The sequence below is a fragment of the Dasypus novemcinctus genome, chromosome 2, assembly GCF_030445035.2.
Source record: "Dasypus novemcinctus isolate mDasNov1 chromosome 2, mDasNov1.1.hap2, whole genome shotgun sequence".
NCBI classification, from domain to species: domain Eukaryota; kingdom Metazoa; phylum Chordata; class Mammalia; order Cingulata; family Dasypodidae; genus Dasypus; species Dasypus novemcinctus.
Window position 1 is genome coordinate 181,772,754 of NC_080674.1, and position 18,795 is coordinate 181,791,548.

An 18,795-nucleotide genomic window follows, 5' to 3' on the forward strand; every position below is an offset into this window, starting at 1 on the left:
GGATATGTCTTACATTGATGGCACTTTAAAGCACTTTTTCTTTCTTAGTGGTATAATCAGTGGTGTTTTAGATTTGATGAAATATACTGAAGTGAAAAATGCTCAGTAAATGCTTGATACCATGAATGGAAGTCCTACTTGATGCTACGCTGCCTATCAGCTACTACTGGTGTGATATTTCTGCTTAAAAAAACAAAACAGTTCATTCTCAATTTAGTTATCCTTTTGACAGGATATGGATTTTCAGAAATTACATCCATCTAAAGGTACACCATTCTGTGTTCCTTTTCTTGCTTTTCCCCATCTGTCTCACTAGCCATCAATAACACCATCTTCACCTTCCTCTGTATTTTTGTCGCCACTTAGATACAGACAGCAGTTTTGTTTAGTGAATCAATGTCAGCCTGACTATGCAGTTTGCTTCATCCTGGATATGAAAAAAGAGGTTTCACCCCTGTACCTTCTGAGACCTCGTTCCAGTTTCAGTTGTATCTCAAGAAGGTAGTGATCTCTGTAGGAACACTAACCTCTTTAAAAATAAGATGAAAATGACATAACCTAATGAAAAGAACTTGTGTGTACTTTAGAGTGAGACCGACCTGGATTTGCATCTTGCCTCTACCACATCCATGCTCTGTGTGTGACCTCTGCTCAACTCTGATACCAATCTGGACTCCTACTACTGTTGCTATTGCTGTTGCCACCATTACCATGGTTACTGCTCTGAGCTATCCTGGAAGGGCCCCTGAAATATAACTTAGTATCACCATAATTTATCTAATCCTCCCTCCAAATCAAAATGGCACAACCTAAAAGAACCCTAGTCCATTAGAGAAAAATAAGATGAATGTATAAAGATCTTAAAGATGTTATGTCCTTTTGCTTTTCTTTTTTAACATTACAAACTCTCTTAAAGGCCATAACTAGCATTGTACTGAATTCCTATAAGGGAATGTAATATTCAGTTAAACTCTTATTTTTTTCTTTATTGAAAAAAGTAAAAATTCACTTTTTTTTTTTTTTTTTTTTTTGGAAGAATGTAACGAAAAGGTAGTAAGGCTGGCCTCGGTATATAGTGCACAAATGCGGTTCTGCCGAAAATGTGTTTTTGGCAGATGAGACTCTTCGTGCAAATATCCTGTTTATTGCTACCATAAATATTCTATTGTCAAAACATGACTTGCTGTTTATTAACAGCCCTGACGGGAAGATTCCTATTAATGGCAGCAATCTTATTGCCCATAGACCCTGTCACTTTTAACTCTGCAATTTTAAGAGAACTGTATTTGGTAATTACTTAAGATATTTCTTACTTTATTGATTTCCACCCCTGTTTAGATGAGTAAAATTTAAGTGGCAGTTCTGTTCAGTGATTGACACTGGGAAAAATGGTCAAAGCTGTATCTTTCATAGGCAGGAAAGAACCTGCTACCTGCCAGCCCTGATCTTGTTGACCTTTAGCCTTCCAGAAAGACACAGTGCCTTGAGCACCCACTGAGAGTAGTACACCGAGGAAAATGCATAGGTTGCATCCGTGCCCTTAGAAAGTTTACAGTCTAATATGGAGGTCAGCCAAATACACATGCTTAATATGCAACTAGAACGGCTGCTTTGGAGTCAGAGGAACTCGAATCTAAGATATACTAGTTAGTCGTATTTGGGCAATTATTTAATTTTTTTAGTTTGTTTCCTCATCTGAAAAGTAGAAGTCATGGAATTATGAGAATTAACCTTGCCAGTCATAAACATTCCTTAAATGATAATTATCTGCATCTTCATGGGTTCCTCCCTGACTTATAATTGGCAAAGACATTTTCATCACCTGTTCCTCACATCAACCCTGTAAGGTAATTTAGGCATAGATTTAGTCCTCATCTGTTGAAGAGGGAAAGTGAGGCTCAGATGGGCTGAGTTTATTACTCAGATTTGTCCAGCTGACTGAATGGTGTAGTCAAACCTAGAGCCCCGTTTCCTGATTCCTGTTACAATATGTTTTCCACTCTTTCATACCCACACCTGAGTGACTAATTTTAGTCATTAGACTTAAAGTATCACTGTACAGAGAAATGTATATTGAGAAATGATGTGATGGAAAGGAGCCAGGATTTTCATTAAAACCATGAATGGAGCCATATAAAATTATTATAATCTGCCAAAAAAGGCCTGAATAAGTACATAGGGAATGAACAAGTGATGCCCTGACTACATCAGAAAAAAAACATGACTAAGGTTAAGTAAGAGAAGAAGCGTTGACCTACTAAGTGTATGTTCTTAGATGACATAATCTGATGTCAACATTTAATGACAGCATTTACCAGAAATGATTTAGGCCTTGTGATCATGTTTAGGATTTGTCAAGTTTATTCTTCTTCTGAGTTGAACTGTTCAGGGGAGAATGTGATACAGTGGAAAGCACAGTCTTTGGAGTCAAACCTAAGTTCAGTTGCATCACTGCCAATCCATAGTTGTGTAATCTTGGACTGAGTTTGTTTCCTTATCTATGGAATAGAAATAGTAAATCATATTTGACAGTTTAATTGTGAAGATTCAGTGATTTAACATAAGTAAAATATCTTACACATAGTAGGTACAAGAGAAATAGTAGTTCCTTTAAGCCTACCCTTCAATACTTGGTGACAAGTAATCACCTGCATCCTCCTAATTGTAGTCTGATCGTCTCCTTCAAAAGCAGAACTTCCTTAGATTTTTCCTATCTGAGCTTATTCTTTCTTAGAATTTAATAATTTTCTCTTTCTTGATAGCTTATTACAGGTCTTTTGTAATTATTTTATTATGAAATAGCATTAAGTGAAAAGAAATTCTCAAGTTACACCCAAATTGTAAAAAAGGGTGAGTTTTTAATTTTCCACTATCAAGACTTTAATACGAAAGGATTTCTTATCTTAATTATAAAATTCATTCTTCCTTTCCATAACTAGGATATGATAAGATATGAAAAGTAATTGCACTGGTTAATGGATTTTCGTTTTTTAACAGAATGAAAGATGTCTATAGGTATACTCTCTAGAAATAATATTTATTCTTCATCGGTAGAAACTTATGCCATTATTTATCAGTGTTACTTTGTGATTTATTACAATATTTATAAGACAATTCTATTTCCCCAGATTCCTTAACTTCTAATACGTATATCCTTTTAAAAAAACTAGTAAAGATAGATGCCGTGAAATTCATGCTAAAAAACCACACGGTAAGTCTTATTTTCCTAACTAATGATTAGAATTTTCCTGATAGTTTAGGTAAAGCATTAGTAACTTTGGATGCTCTTTTGCTTTCATTAGAGTGAACACTTCCCCTTTCTTGGCATCAGTGACAGTTACAGTCTCAGTGACTTCAGGTGCCGAACTACCTTCTACACAGCCCTCACTCGCCTTCTGATGGTAGATCTGGGTAAGGTTAAGAATTTGAGCTTACTTAATAAAGGATCAACAGTATACTTGTATGAATAAAGAAGTGGAATAGTAGTGAGCACAATATTTACTTTGTTAAAATTTGCCATCTTACAGTTTTCTACAACTTCCTAAGATTTGAGTGTTCACTTGTTAGCATTAGGGCCAAAGGAAAAATCTTTATACTTAATGTGGTATTCTTCACTTCAAATTGAAATCGCACTGGTTCTTTACCTCAAAATTTCTTTTCCAGGTGTCATTTGACCCATTAATTTTGCTGCTATGAACATAGAATAACCTTAAATACAGAAAAGCTTTATACACAAAGATTTTCTTTGTAGTGGCATTTTAACTAGAGAAAACATGGAAGCAATGTAAATATCCAACAGCAGGGAATTGTAAAATAAATTCCACTTACTTGATGTAATAATTTATAGTTGTTAAAAATGACAGCTTGAGGGAGCAGATATAGCTCAAGTGGTTGAGTGCCTGCTTCCCAAGTACAAGGTTCTGGGTTCGATCTCTGGTACCTCCTAAAAACAAAGGTAAAACACAGCTCTCATTGGGGAGCTAATGTAGCTCAGTGGCTGAGCACCTACTTCCCATGTATGAGGTCCTAGGTTCATTCCCTGGTACCTCCTAAAAATAAAAAATATGATGTGAAGACAATATAATACATGAAATTTTGTATTATAATAGTAAGTGAAAAAGCAAGGTATTAAACTGCAAATGGCATGATCATGCCTATTGGGGGAAAAACCAATGCCTCAAATAGGCTGATGTAATCTAAGTATCTTTAAAAAAAAAAAAAGCGTATTATAAAAAAAGAAAGCTAAAATGAAATTCTTCAAAAACGTTTGTCTTTGGAAAATGGGCTATAGGTGATTATTCTCCGCTTTTTGATTATTTGAAGTTTTTCTTTATTGTATTTGTTTTATAATGGAAAAAAATAACTTATTTTAAAATTTTTTCATTGAGAAGCTGAAGTTAGAAATATCCATTGGATGGGTACTTAAGCCTCTCTGTAGTGACCATGTCACTCTGTATTCCCATTTCTCCCATATTTTGAATATTGTAGGTTAAGTTAATCAGTTATAGCTATGTGAAGAGGGTTAAGTCAATGACAATATCATTCTTAGAGAATATAATACTTTTATATTAGAGAATATCATTCTTAGAGAATATAATACTTTTTTCTTCATCTTGCAATGTATTGATTGATCCATCAACTTAAATATGAATTTTTAAAAACATGGTCGTACAAATGGAGAGATTAGTAACTTTATTTTGCACATAAAAGGTGACTAAACCCCTCTGTGCTCTATACCTGTATTATTTTCATGCATTTCAACAGAATAAATGACCAGAAAGACAAACAGTCAAAAGTTAAGAGAAATGCAGCTAGAATGATTAAGAAGCTTAGTGTGGGATTGATTTCTAAGGAAAGATTAAAAGAACCATGTATGTATAACTTGGCTAAATGACAACTAAAGCTGGAGGCAAAGAGAACTGTCTATAAATATTTGAAGAGTGTAAACCGAGCATGCAAAACCTAATCATCTGCTACCTTAGGCAAGTGGGAGATCTAACTGAGTGACAGCTTTGCAAACTGCACATACTGGCCTGTGTTACCTCTTTGGTAACTGCTTTGGCGAGAAGAGGAGCAACTTTGGACTCTTCTTTGTCAACTGTTTTTGACAACAGTTTAGGGTACCTTCTACACTGTCCTCTGAGGGCAGGAAAGAGGAATCAGCATACTGGCCGAGACTTCAAGAAGCTTGCCTTCTTCCTTTCCCAGTTGTTCAGGCACTAAAGAAGACCTTGAAAACCCTGTCTAGACTTAGTATGTTCCCCAAGCACTAAACATGTTCTTTTAATGACCATGTCAGACAGAGTGAAAGAAGTGGGGACCAAAGTTAAAGAGAAATATCTGAAAGAGATTTTCTAAAGCTAGGTCCATGCCTTGCACATCCCCAGAACGTCAAGCTGTCCCTTTTCATATGGTCATCACAGACGAAGGAACCCACCATGTATCTGTTGCAGTTTGAAGAACAGAATAGCACTATCAGAGCCTGAAGACAGCTCAGACTGTAGTCCCAGCACTACTGTATTAGCATTGCATTGATGATTGATATTCACAATGATACCCAGAAAGACACTGCATTGCTCACTGCCTTTTTGCAGACAAATTTATTTACTTAGTATTACTTAATGTAAACTGTGAGGTATGAGAAACTGAAGTAAACATAAATAATTTAAATAACTAATAGAACTTTATTGTTTCTTAGAAATATTTAACTCATAATAATATAAAGTATGAATTGATATGTTTTAGTTCAAAGTTAAGAAAAAAAGGTAAGTATCTGTTACATTGCAAGCACTTTATTAGACACCTTGGGAAAAACAGGAGATATGCTATGTTGAAATGCTAAGTATCAAGTGATGATTTGTGGTGTATATTACCATAGCTTCTTTCCCTTTTAAGAATTAGAGTTTGCTCATCTAAAATGTTGAGCTCCATCAGGGAACTTTTTCATGTTTTGCCTTTTTCGTGTTTTTCTAGCACCAAGTTCAGTGTCTGTACGTTGTAGAGGGTCAGTAAAGACTTGTTGAACGAATGACAGTCAGGTATACTATAACCAAGATGCCATCATCATGGCTCACAGAATCAGCTCTGCCTGCCAGGTCCTTTCTAAATGTAGCTTTGATCATTGGCCTCTCCAAGGAAAAACAAATCAAGTGGCTGATTGCTTTCACAAGTGATTAGCTATACTTGGCCACTTTTATGACCGATTAGTTGCTTGTTGCTCTCTGTTCAAAACAGATTACTTTACAGAGGATCATTTTTTGTGTTGTTGAACACAGTTTGTGTTATTTGAAGCCTGTCTCACAAACTAGATTGACTGGAACATTGTTTTCTATTGTGTATTTAATGTCATGGAAACAAGGAAGAAAGAGATAGTACTGTTGTCAAGAGAAGCAGAGATATATGTATTAAATAAAAGAAATTAAAATATTAGGTAATAAGAATCCTTCTCAAATTAAAACAAAAGAAAATGTGAAGGAACATTTTATATTGTAAGAATCAGAAAGAAAATGCATATGACCAACCTGCTTGGAAAGCATTGGATGTCATTCTTGGATTAAAATATAAAACATATTCTTATTGAATCCTACAAAATACATTGAATGTGTTTTGTGTATAAGCCATGCACATTGGAGTGATTAGAAAAGGGGAAAAAAATTGAGTATCACATTAATTGGTATTTACTTTGAAGTGCATTTTGGTTTCTATTCAATAATTTGTACTTTGTATGAATTTAATTAGATGCTATGTACCCCAGATTTTCAGATGAAAATGGGAGGGTTTTTTTGGGGGGGGGGATTGTGGGGGTTTTGGGCAATAAACAGTTGTTCCATTTTATCCAGTTGCTCCTTGGCTAAACTAATGAAATGTTCACTGTATAAAGAACAGAACTGAAAGCAGTACGTCATCAGAATATTTTCCCTTTCCAAAATTTGCAAGCGATGTTAGTAATGTATTTTTTGTATTGTAAGAAATTGTAATAATGAATGCCAGAAAAATCCCTCCACAAGGTAGCACAGATGCAGGAGAAGATGGTGACCGGCCATATGTGTGTATTGTTGGCCATTCTGAGAACCACTTTAAGTTCCCTAGGTTATTTTTAAATTAACTTTGTCAAACTAATAAGCTAACGAAAAGATAATATTACCCAAGCCAGTAAATGGAGAATCTCCAGGGAGCTGTTCAGCATAAAATACTTGAATAAATAAAAACCTTCTTTTTGTTTAATGTGTATGGAGGTTAAATCAGTTCACAAATATTGAAAAGGGGAAGTATAGAAAAGAGCTATAGCAAAGCTTTTCATTATGTGAAGAACCAAATATTATTATTTGCATTAAGTTGTTACCAAACTCAGATTAAAAATTGCTCTGTTATCCTTAACAGTTGTCTCTTGGGCATTTCATGATTGCACCTGAAATTGAACTACTCAGATGAGAAGCATGTCAACAGGATTTGAGTAAATAGATGTTTAAACCCTAAGAAGGGAAATGGACTTTGGCCCAGTGGTTAGGGCGTCCGTCTACCACATGGGAGGTCCACGGTTCAAACCCCGGGCCTCCTTGACCCGTGTGGAGCTGGCCCATGCGCAGTGCTGATGCGCGCAAGGAGTGCCGCGCCACGCAGGGTGTCCCCAGCGTAGGGGAGCCCCACGCGCAAGGAGTGCACCCATAAGGAGAGCAGCCCAGCGCAAAGGAGGGAGCAGCCTGCCCAGGAATGGCGCCCCCCACACTTCCCGTGCCGCTGACGACAACAGAAGCGGACAAAGAAACAAGAAACAAGACACAGCAAAAAGACACAGAAAACAGACAACCGGGGGAGGGGAGGGGAATTAAATAAATAAAAATAAATCTTAAAAAAAAACAAAAAACCCTAAGAAGCAGTCTTATTTTAAAATGATTACAAGGATACTAGTACTAAAATGGTGCTTATGGTCATTAAGAAATAGTACTGCCTTTAGGGTGAGAGTAGTATAGTGTCCATCTACCTTTGTGACTTATAACAGGTTGTTGGCACCAGATGATATCTCTAGCTTAACTTGAGAAATTTTAAATAACAATTAAATGACTCAAATGAAAAGGAAAGAGAATTCTAGAAATAGCTACTAATGACAGAAGTGAAAAATACACAGAGGAAGGAAACTTTTCATTATAAATAATAACTAAAAGTTGTTTACAAATTTATAGTTTGCAGACCTCTTTCTTATACATTATCCTATTTGATCCCCACAACAGCCCCATGAAATAGATATTATTCCATTATTTATCTAGAGAGATTAAATGACATCCCCAGTCATATAACTGGTAGTCCTCTGACCATACATTCTCACTCACTTTTGTTAAGCTGTTCACCTTTCACCTTCTCAGTCAATTGGGAAATGTAACTTTTTCTTCTTCATTTTTGTTTGAACTCTTTGGACCAAATGATTGAGTTGGGGTTTGGGAGCAGGGGTTTTTAACCAGGGTAGGGGTCTGTGGAAAGATATCAGGGGGTCCATGAGCTTGAATTGAAAAAATCAACTTACTATCTTTATTTTCTCTGACCTTCAATTATGAATGTATGCAATAAATTAATTACAGTAGTATTCATTTCAACTGACTGGCAAAGGGGTCCATGGAACAAAAAAGTTAAGAACCCCTGAGTTAGAGGAATGGAAATGAGATCGTTTTCCGAGCTACTATGAAACAAACAGACAGGTTCATGTTTAATATTTGTCCTAAATAGGTATATTACAGTTATATGATCAGTGAAAGTCAAATGTAATTTTTCAAATATGTTCCTTGTCTCATAATTGGCCAAAGCATATTTCTTCTCATGGATAAAGGAACATGGATAAAGGAAGATTTAGCAAGTGAGGGGCTTGATCAGAAATGGCTAATGTTCCTAATAGATAGGAAGAATACATCAATATATCACTATGTCCATGACTTGGCACAGACTATCTAGAAAATAGGGGGAGTAAGGGGTAAAGAAGCAGCTGGAAATACTTAGAATCTATAATGAGATAATTAAGACTAATTAGCTAGCCCTGTAGGCAGAAAACAGCCTATTATGTCCAGATCCAGTTTTAATAACTTACCTGGTTTTGAGGGTAGAGTCCAGAGCACCCCAGGGAATGAGATGCTTCAGGGATGAAACTTTGAGGGTAGGTTTCTTAGAAAAGCAGTGGGCAGTGTATTTTCCTTCTATTAAACAGTTCTGGTGCCCTAGGGAGAAGAACTACAAGGAACCTCAGTTTTCTCATCTATTAAATGGAAATGTTATCTTTCTTGAATGGTGGTTACGTGGTTTAAGTAAGATAAATATATGTGGAAGGGCCTAAAGCAAGTCTTATCACAAAATAAGTGCTCAGTAAAAATTAAGAAACAAATGTATTTATTGAGGGCACTGTTAAAGGCACTGACTGCCACTGGGACCTCAAAATGAGGTTAAGTTTCGTGCCCTTAGTACTGCTACTTTGCCTTCAGTTCTTGGGGCTATTGTTTTCCTGTAGAAGTAAGAACTAATGCCACTTCTTGACAAATACTAAAACATCCCACCCTGCCTGAAGCCACAAGTCACTTCAAAGCCGGCTACAACTACTAGGCAGTTTAGTGGGAAGCTGAAATAAAAACCAAATTCTGTCTCAAGTTACACATTTCTCAAGTCTCATTCTAATAAAACTCTAGTGCATCCTAACAAAGCACTGGGGAATAGCAGATGACATGGACCTAGATCTGCAAAAGTAACCCACTCTTCTGAGATTACCCATTGTTACTTGGTTTTGAATGGATTTTCTTCACCCACTGCCTCAGTGTCTCCTTGTTTGTATCTCCTAATTCTCCTTAGCTTAGACCAGAGCTTCACAGCACAAGACCTGACTTTGACCTACTGTATTAGTTTCCATTTGCTACTGTAACAAATTACCTCAAGCTTAATGACAGGACCTGTACAAATTTATCATTTTCCATTTCTGGTGGTCAGAGGTCCAAATTGCATCTCAGGTATCAGCAGGGCTACTTTCCCATCTGGACGCTCTAAGGGAAGATTTGTTACCTTGCCTTTACAGCTTCTAGAAGCTGGCTGCTTTCCTTGGCTCATGATTTCCTTCCTCCAGCAATATGTGGCTGAGTCCTTCTTGTGCTGCCATCTCTCTGATTCTCCCTCTTACATCTTTAAGGACCCTTGAATCTACTTAGATAATCCAGGATAATCTCCTGTTTTGAAGTCATTTGATTAGCAACTTTAATTCCCTTTGTCACATAACCTAATGTATTCACAGGTTCCTAACATTAGGAAGTGATACATGTTTTGGTATGCTTCCTAACATGCTGACCTATCACTAATTTCCAAAGTATTTCCTACAATACTTGCCAGACAATAATTCTTCAGTAAGTGTCAGCTACCATCATTTATTGTCACCATAATTACTTATATAACTTGCTTCTCCTTGCCCACCCCCCAGCACCCCAGTTACCCAACTTTTTTATATCCAAGTTTGAAGAAACAGGGAGAAGTTTCACTGTTGTTCATACATTGGGGGTAGGTAGTGGGGAAGAAACTCTAGATTTTGGGTTTTGTGTTTTTTTTAATTGAAATATAACTTACATACCATAAAATTCACCCCTTTAAAAATGTACAGTTCAGTGGTTTTAGTATAGTTATTAGGTTGTACAACCATTACTGTTTCCTAATTCGATATCATTTTCATCACCCAAAAAGAAACTTTGAACCTATTAGCAGTCATGCCCTATTACCCAATCTCATCCAGTCCCTGGGTAGCACTATTCTGTTTTCTGTCTATGGATTTGCCTTTTCCAGACATTAAATATAAGTGGATGTTCCCATGGAAAAAAAAAATGTATGTGTATATATTTATATATGGAATCATACAATATGTAGCCTTTTGTGTCTAGCTTCTTTCAATAAGCATAATGTTTTTAAGGTTCTGTAGTATGCATATATCCAAATTTTATTACTTTTATGGCCAAATATTATTCCATTATATTTATCCATCAGTTGATGGGTGTTTGTGTTGCTTCTACTCTTAGCCACTTCTCCAGCTTAGATGAGACAACATTTCACTTTGCAGTAACAGGAATGAACCGAAACAAACATTTCTTTAGTAATATACCAGTGTCTCACATTTGCCTACCTTTTTTGTTGTTGTTGTTTTATTTATTTCTCTCCCCTTCTGCCTGCCCCCTCCCCCTGCCCCAGCTGTCTGTTCTCTGTGTCCATTTGCTGCATGTTCTTCTTTGTCCACTTCTGTTGTTGTCAGCGGCATGGGAATCTGTGTTTCTTTTTGTTGCATCATCTTGTTGTGCCAGCTCTCCGTGTGTGCAGTGCCATTCCTGGGCAGGCTGCACTTTCTTTCACACTGGGTGCCTCTCCTTACGGGGTGCACTCCTTGTGCGTGGGGCTCCCCTATGCGGGGACACCCCTGCGTGGCAGGGCCCTCCTTGCGCACATCAGCACAGCAGGTGGGCCAGCTCCACAGGGGTCAAGGAGGCCCGGGGTTTGAACCGCGGACCTCCCATGTTGTAGATGGATACCCTAACCACTGGGCCAAGTCCACTTCCCATATTTGCTTACCTTAAACTCAAGTGATTGCCTATGAATTCCCTTCTCCTCATCAGAACCCAAGCTGATTGTTCTTCATACTCTTCTGACCTCATGGATGTCCAAACTCAAGGTTCTGTGACCCTGGCTGCAGGGCCCACCTCTAATGCCTTCTGCCCCATTGAGGAGAAAACATGAGCTTGGGAGTAAAGCAGACCTGCATGGGGGCCCTAGCTCACTGACATTTACTAGCTGTGTTTTGTTGGGCAAGCTAATTAACTCCTCTGAGCCTCTCTTTTTTCACATGTAAAATAAAGACACACAACTTCATAGGATTATTATGCCCATTAATGATTTGCAACAGTGTCTTGAATATACTAAATGCTACATAAGCTTTGTTAAATAAAGTACTAAATTCATTGCCTACACATCATAAGCACTCAGCAAACAAATGCTGTTATTCAGTCATTTCCTAAGTATTTCTTGAGTGGCAGACCCTATTGTAGGCACTGGAGACATAACAATGAGCAAAACAGACCAAGTTCTCTCTCAGGGACCTTACATTCTAGTAGAGGAGACAAACAATGAATAAATAAATATGAAAGTTAGTAGCCAGTTACAGTAAGTCCCATCAATAAAGAAAAGCTGATTGTGAAGTTGGACAGTCACCAGGGGCATTGCAGGTGCTGCTTTAAGTAGAGGGAAGGCCTCACTGAGGAAGTGACATTTGTAGAATTGCTGCCCACATTATTCTTTTTAGTATTTACTGCTTGACTTCTCCCTGCACATTTTGGTGGCTTATTTCTTGTGTTCCTGGTATTCCTGTTTGCCTCAGCGAGTCAAATTTTGATTGGGAAAGAAGTAAAGTCCGGAGGTTTTGTTATTTTTTTAAATCTATGGCTCAGTCTTCTGACTGGACATCCTTATCTTGGAAAAGCTTTGCTCCCAAAGGAAGGATGATCACACTTTATTTGATCACCAAAATCACCTAAGTCCATGTTAAGCTCAAGACAGTAAAAATGAAAATATCTCTCATTTATTAAATTCCAGGCATTAAACAAGGGGTTTTACAGATGTTTTCTCATTTAATCCTCATAGCTAACTTTATGAAATAAATATTGTTTCTTAATTACAGATGAGGACACTAAGGTAAGTGAAGTGACTTTACCCAAAACCAAAGAATTTAATGATAGTAGGGCCAGAGTTTAAACTCAGAACTTTCTGATTTTAAAACATCCACTGTTTTCAGCACCTTTATCTGCCTGCTGTGACAATTACACTGTTCTCATGAACAGTTAGTTCACATTGAGAAAATGCTTTATCTTAGAGAAGTAAGATTACATGACTTCATTATTGTATACATATATGTTATATATTTAAGTATTTGATCATGTTTGTTTATTGTATTCTGTGTCAGAGATGTTAATAAAATAAGGACTTTTTTAAAATTTCAACTTTATTGAGCAACCTCATTTTCCCTAACATATGCCAGGCACTGTTCTTAGGTGCTGTTAGTATCCCACTACTATTTAACAGTTAATCTTCACAATAACCTCAAAGATAAGTATTTTTATCCTTATTTTATAGATGAGGAAATGAGACTCAGAGAAATTAGTAAAATATCCAAGGTTAAAACAGCATGTGGTGGAGTCAGACACCAAACCTGTGGTTGCAAAACCCTACATCATTCTTCATGGAAAAACACAATGTTCAATCTCAGCTCTCCAGGAGCTAAGCCAGAGATACTTTCAGTGGAGGCTGATAGGAATAATTTACATACACAAGTTATAAATTTTATCTCATTTAATCTCCACAGTAATCCTTAACAAATGGTAGTGGTGGTAATATGATGTAAATGGTATTATTAGTGTTATTACTAGACGTATGCTTAAATATTTGTAATTTAAGGCAGACTGATGAACACTATAGTAAAGAATCAGACAAAATGCTATGGGATTTCAAAAAGAGAAAGGTGATTCCTTGCAGTGGGACTTGGCAGAGTTAGCTTGCACATTGGGAAAGCTATCATTTGACCTGGGCCTCTGTATAGGTATGGCTTCTGTACATGTCTCTATATAGGTCTCTAATTTTATCACCAGTTGACCCAGAGTCTATCTAAGAGGAATAGCTTGTTAGCATAGTCAGTCCCTCACAGAGCAGAGATTAGAATTTGGTTTACCTTACCCTTTACTAAAACCCTGACCCTTTTCTAGGACTGCAAAAACTAGGAAAAACTCCTTGGCTTAGCATTTTGAAACATCTCTTTTTGAACAAGCTAAGTCCCTGAATCTTTAGGACTCCTGAAACAAGCTAAATGAGATTAAGGGGTAAAAAGAAGTCACGAAAGATGAGGATATGCCAGATCAGCCATTCCTTAGCAGTTTGTTAAAGGATACTGATTCTACCATTAATAGCCGCTGTGTGTGGCCTTGGACCTCAATTTCTTATCAGCAAAATGACATATAGGTCAGTGTTTGTCAAACTTTCACATTCTTTCCATCACTTCTAGGACTTGTTAAAGCAGAGATTGTTGGTCCCCATCCTCAGAGTTTCTGCTTCAGTAGCTCTGGAGAGGAACCTGGTAATATGCATGTAACAAATTCCCAGGTGATGCTGATACTGCTGCTAGTTCGGGGACTAGAATTCGAGAACTGCTGGTCTAAATCATCTCTGACATCTTGTTTCCTCTCCAATACTCTATTTAAAAAAAAAAAAAAAACTTTTAATGTATAGAAATAAGGACTGTATAGTTCTGCCTCCACCTAAATATGCCACTGTGAGCAAGTCGCTTAGCCTTTCTTTGCATATCCTCATCAGTAGAGGGTGTTTCACAGAAGCGAAGTCAGGCCCATAGCTCCCTACGGCACAGAATGAGTGAATCAAATCTCTCATTTAGAAGAAACCCCTCTTGAAAAGTATACTTTATAAATTATCAATTGCACATATCCATGTGTGAAATGAAGATTCTGCTTGGACAGAATTCCTGAGGAAACTAGTGTCTACTTCCTTTAAAGTAAAAAAGTTAATAGAAAATGTCTCCTCTTTTTCTTCTTTATTCAAGAAAAAAAAAAATGGAAACTTGGTGTTAAGTACTATGGAGAATGTACTTAAAATCCAAATGATCCATGAGGGACCCTGTCCTATTTGGCAGATAAAGAAAAGTTTCCCTGCCACTTATTTAACAAATTAATAAAATGGAACATAAATAAAAGAGAATAATAATTTAGAACTATCTGGGCACCTGAGCCTGAGAGCCCTTTAGGGCCTTGGCACCCAAAGGGAAGGGTGAAATAAAGACCCTTATCTCTGAGGCTTTAAAAGTGGCCTTCCTTGAGGCATTAGAGAAGCACTGGGGGTCCTAAGAACTGAATGGCTATGAAGCCTGGGGCATGAATCTGATCCAATAAAGAGCCCGGGAAAAAAGGCTGGTAAGTAATTTTGCGATTTCATTTGGTGCAAAAAAGAGGCGAAACACCAGAATATTCAATGAGCCAAAGCACAAAATGTGACATGGGTGTGAAAGCAGGGCAACCCCTTCCCGGGAACATTTCTAAGCCTGAATGAAGCATTCAGTGCCAAAGCTAATGTACAATAGCATGCATTTTAAACCATGGTGACCCTTCTGTTTTTCTGATAGGTGAAGATGAGGATGAATTTGAGAATTTCATGCTACCTCTTACAGTGTCTTTTGAAACAGTATTACATATATTCAACAACAACTTTAAACAAGAAGATGTGAAGGTGGGTTGTTTCCAAACTTAAGGAAAGACAGTTTTGTTGTTTACAGAATATCTAGATCCAGAAAAGGGGTTTTTTTTTAAAGATTTATTTATTTATTTAATTTCCCCCCCGTCCCCTGGTTGTCTGTTCTTGGTGTCTATTTGCTGCGTCTTGTTTCTTTGTCCGCTTCTGTTGCCGTCCGTCAGCGGCACGGGAAGTGTGGGCGGCGCCATTCCTGGGCAGGCTGCTCTTTCTTTTCACGCTGGGCGGCTTTCCTCACGGGCGCACTCCTTGAGCGTGGGGCTCCCCCACGTGGGGGACACCCTTGTGTGGCACAGCACTCCTTGCGCGCATCAGCACTGTGCATGGCTAGCTCCACACGGGTCAAGGAGGCCCGGGGTTTGAACCACGGACCTCCCATGTGGTAGACGGATGCCCTAACCACTGGGCCAAAGTCCGTTTTCCCAGAAAAAGGGTTTTGCACAGCTGCATGTGCTCTGTGCCTCATCAGTCCTGCTTTCCCAGTTGCATGTGTTTTGAGTTGTACTTTTCAAATAAGTAGTTTTCCTAATTTCTCATAAAAAATCAACTTTGAGGTCAGCAAATGGTCTCGCACAGTCAGTTCATGATTAAAATGGCACAGATTTGCCTCTTGTGGCCGTTAGTATCTTTAGTAGAACATTCTTGCAAGTATACACTCTAAACATTCCTGTTCCCTCATCTAACCTGCACTGTGCATTTCAATATCTTTATATGGGGGAATGCACAAACATATACATGCTAAAACACTACATCTCTAAATATTTTTTTAAACAAGAATTTATATAAATCAAGACTTTATTAAATGGCTAGGCATATATGTATAAATAGGAGCTGGTCTTGAAGTATGGCATTCTTAAACTGAACAAAGTGATTAGGATAACTGATAGCTAAATAAGGTTTTTATGTGCCTGTGGGAGCCATATTAGGATTGATTTGACAAGTCAGTTCAGCTGTGGCAACAGTCATAATCTCTAAGACAACATTATGTTTTATTAGTAAAATCCTTAAGTGTAGCAAGCTGTTTGTGACAAAACAATCCCATATTTTAAGGTGGGGGGTGGGGAGCACAAAATTTGCTATGTAGATATAGTAAATCATGAAATTATAATGTATCAGAGTTATATTAAATATATTGACACTGATTACCATTTTTAAAAGACTAATAAATGAACTCCAGAGTATGTAGGCATGTTTATTGATGATGCTTGTATCATACTGTGTTATTATTTTGAAAGGTGTTGGAAATATTAAATCATCATTTTGCATGGTCCTCTTCTCTTCACAAAACAAACAAACAAACAAACAAAAAACAGTAAGAAACCAGATAGAAAACCATGGCTTTTGATGATTATTTTAGTTTTGTTTTCTGCCAAAAAATAATTAGCCAAATGCTGTACCTTGTAATTTAAAAGAGTTTTGAAATGAATGTTTATCAGCATGCCTTAGTCATGTGCTTATAGTCTTGCTGAAATTCTTCACTAGAGTTTCTGCTCAGGTTAGCTATAATTTGTTAGATGCCTGCCAAATATTTTTAATGACTAATAAAATCTTCGCTGCTTTAAGGTGGCTAAAGCTACCCCTTATCAAATAGAAGCTGTGAAGTTGCAAAACACCATCTTTATAAAAATCACATTTGTCTCATTTGAAGATTTCATTTTACTTCAAGGCTGTTTTGATGTAATCCCATCTAGTTTGATGGAAACCATCTTCCTAGAATCATTTTTAATGGAGTTCCAGTGATATATCCCTAAACCAGCAAGTTCTTAACGACCCTGGAAAGTGACTGCTTGATTACACTTTAACGGTATTTGCAAATAAAATCACAAGTAATTAAGGGGAAATCTCCAGGCTTTTGAGCAAGTTTGATGCATGATAACTGCCTGATTCAGCTCCATCTAGAGTAATGCTGTGTAGGCAACAGCTACTGAGATCAATAGCAACGTAATGATAGTGGCAGAATTAAGTGAGTAACCTGAGAACTGTGCCTCAGAATGCATGCAGCTGCCACGGACCAAGGCCACACAGTGCACTCCGTGCTTCCGTCCTAAATGTTCATCAAAAGACGCCCTGCAGGAAAATGGAGTTAGATGCTCTTTATTGCTGATCGTGTCTCTTGCCACATTTATCAGGGAAATTGGATTAGCAGTTGGCAGCTGCAGGTAGACAAGATTCTGCAGTGATTAAATATGCAGCTTGGCTGCATTTGTTGTGACAGACCTTTAGTAAATTCTACTGTAAGCACCATCTGTCTAATTTGTATAAGGGAAACTTGGTGCTTTAAGCTACCGATAAAGAACTGAATCTGTTGCTTTATCATAAACAAAACTTTTGCACTAAATGTTTTTAAATGTAATTTATTAGGTTAAGGCTATTTTTCTATCATGATGAATAAATAATACATGCAAAAATGCTTTCAGGTACTTCATTTTGCAAGTACTAGATAAAAACAGTTCCATTTTGTTCTTCAATAACGTACTTAGTATTCCAATCCACAGGAGGTGATGCTGTTAAAATATCTCTATGAAAATGCCGCAGGACTGCCAAATTCATTTAATTTGCAACCCTTACCAGGATTTTCAAACTCGCTATTTATAGATATTTTTCAGATGCAGATTTCAGGTTGAACGTAAACATTAAGGACCTTTGTTGCCAAATTGAAATATGGTTTTGAGGGGAAGAAGTGCTGCAGAACTCTTAAATTTATAGCTTTGTTGGCTTTTTTTTAATTTTTTTGTTTTGTTTTTCACTTAGTCCTATTAAAATTGAAGCCAACATTGAATTTTTGTCTTGAGTTTTTTCTCAACAAAGTAAAGGTGAAAAGAAGGGAAATGTTGTGACAAATCCTGGCTCTGGATCGTTACTTCAAAAATATTTTTTTCTCCTAAAATTGTATCCATAGTAAAATATAGTCCAGTACTCCCCTGACTCATGCATCATTTTTGATTTGGCTATGACATCATCGGTACTAAGGAAAATGAATGAAAACTTCTGGGAGGAAGAGGAGCAGTTAAATAGGAACCTGCTATCTTTAGTCCCTTCGTAAAAACTCCACAATGTTAAATTATTTAAAATCCTTGATTTTCAGCATGCGCACATTAAAAGTTTTCGCACTAAGTGCCAAATGTTGCAAACAGCACTTTAACAGAATGATTTTGCTTTGATCCCTGTAGCAGTTCCTGAATAATTTATCACAGGTTATTGCCTTAATTCTGGAGAGGGATAGAGCAATAAAGGCAGATGAAAACACTCCAGTTGAAACACCTTGGGGCCTGCTCATTCCTCTGACACGGCTCTTTTGTTGGAACTATTTAGAGGTTATTAAGATGTGTCTCCAGAATTAAGAGTATGCTGTAAGGATGAAGACAGCCATCTTAATTCTAAAGACAAAGCACAATGACCCTTCACCTTCTTTTTCTTTGTTGTTATTATATAGTAGAATTATGAGGATAATATTATAGCTGCCCCCAGTAGTGCCACTACAGTAAAGGGTCTGTCAGA

At 37.2% G+C, this 18,795-nt stretch overlaps 1 protein-coding gene across 3 annotated transcripts in view; it reads left to right on the forward strand.

Annotated features, from left to right (window-relative positions):
* The window catches only part of RANBP17 (RAN binding protein 17), a 390,979-nt gene that overhangs the window by 284,299 nt on the left and 87,885 nt on the right, over positions 1-18,795 (forward strand). For all 3 annotated transcript variants that reach the window (XM_071211021.1, XM_058282154.2, XM_058282162.2), the window contains 3 exons: positions 3,148-3,211; positions 3,303-3,411; positions 15,173-15,276. In XM_071211021.1, the coding sequence (XP_071067122.1) occupies positions 3,148-3,211; positions 3,303-3,411; positions 15,173-15,276 (277 nt within the window). The remainder of the gene's footprint in view (positions 1-3,147; positions 3,212-3,302; positions 3,412-15,172; positions 15,277-18,795) is intronic.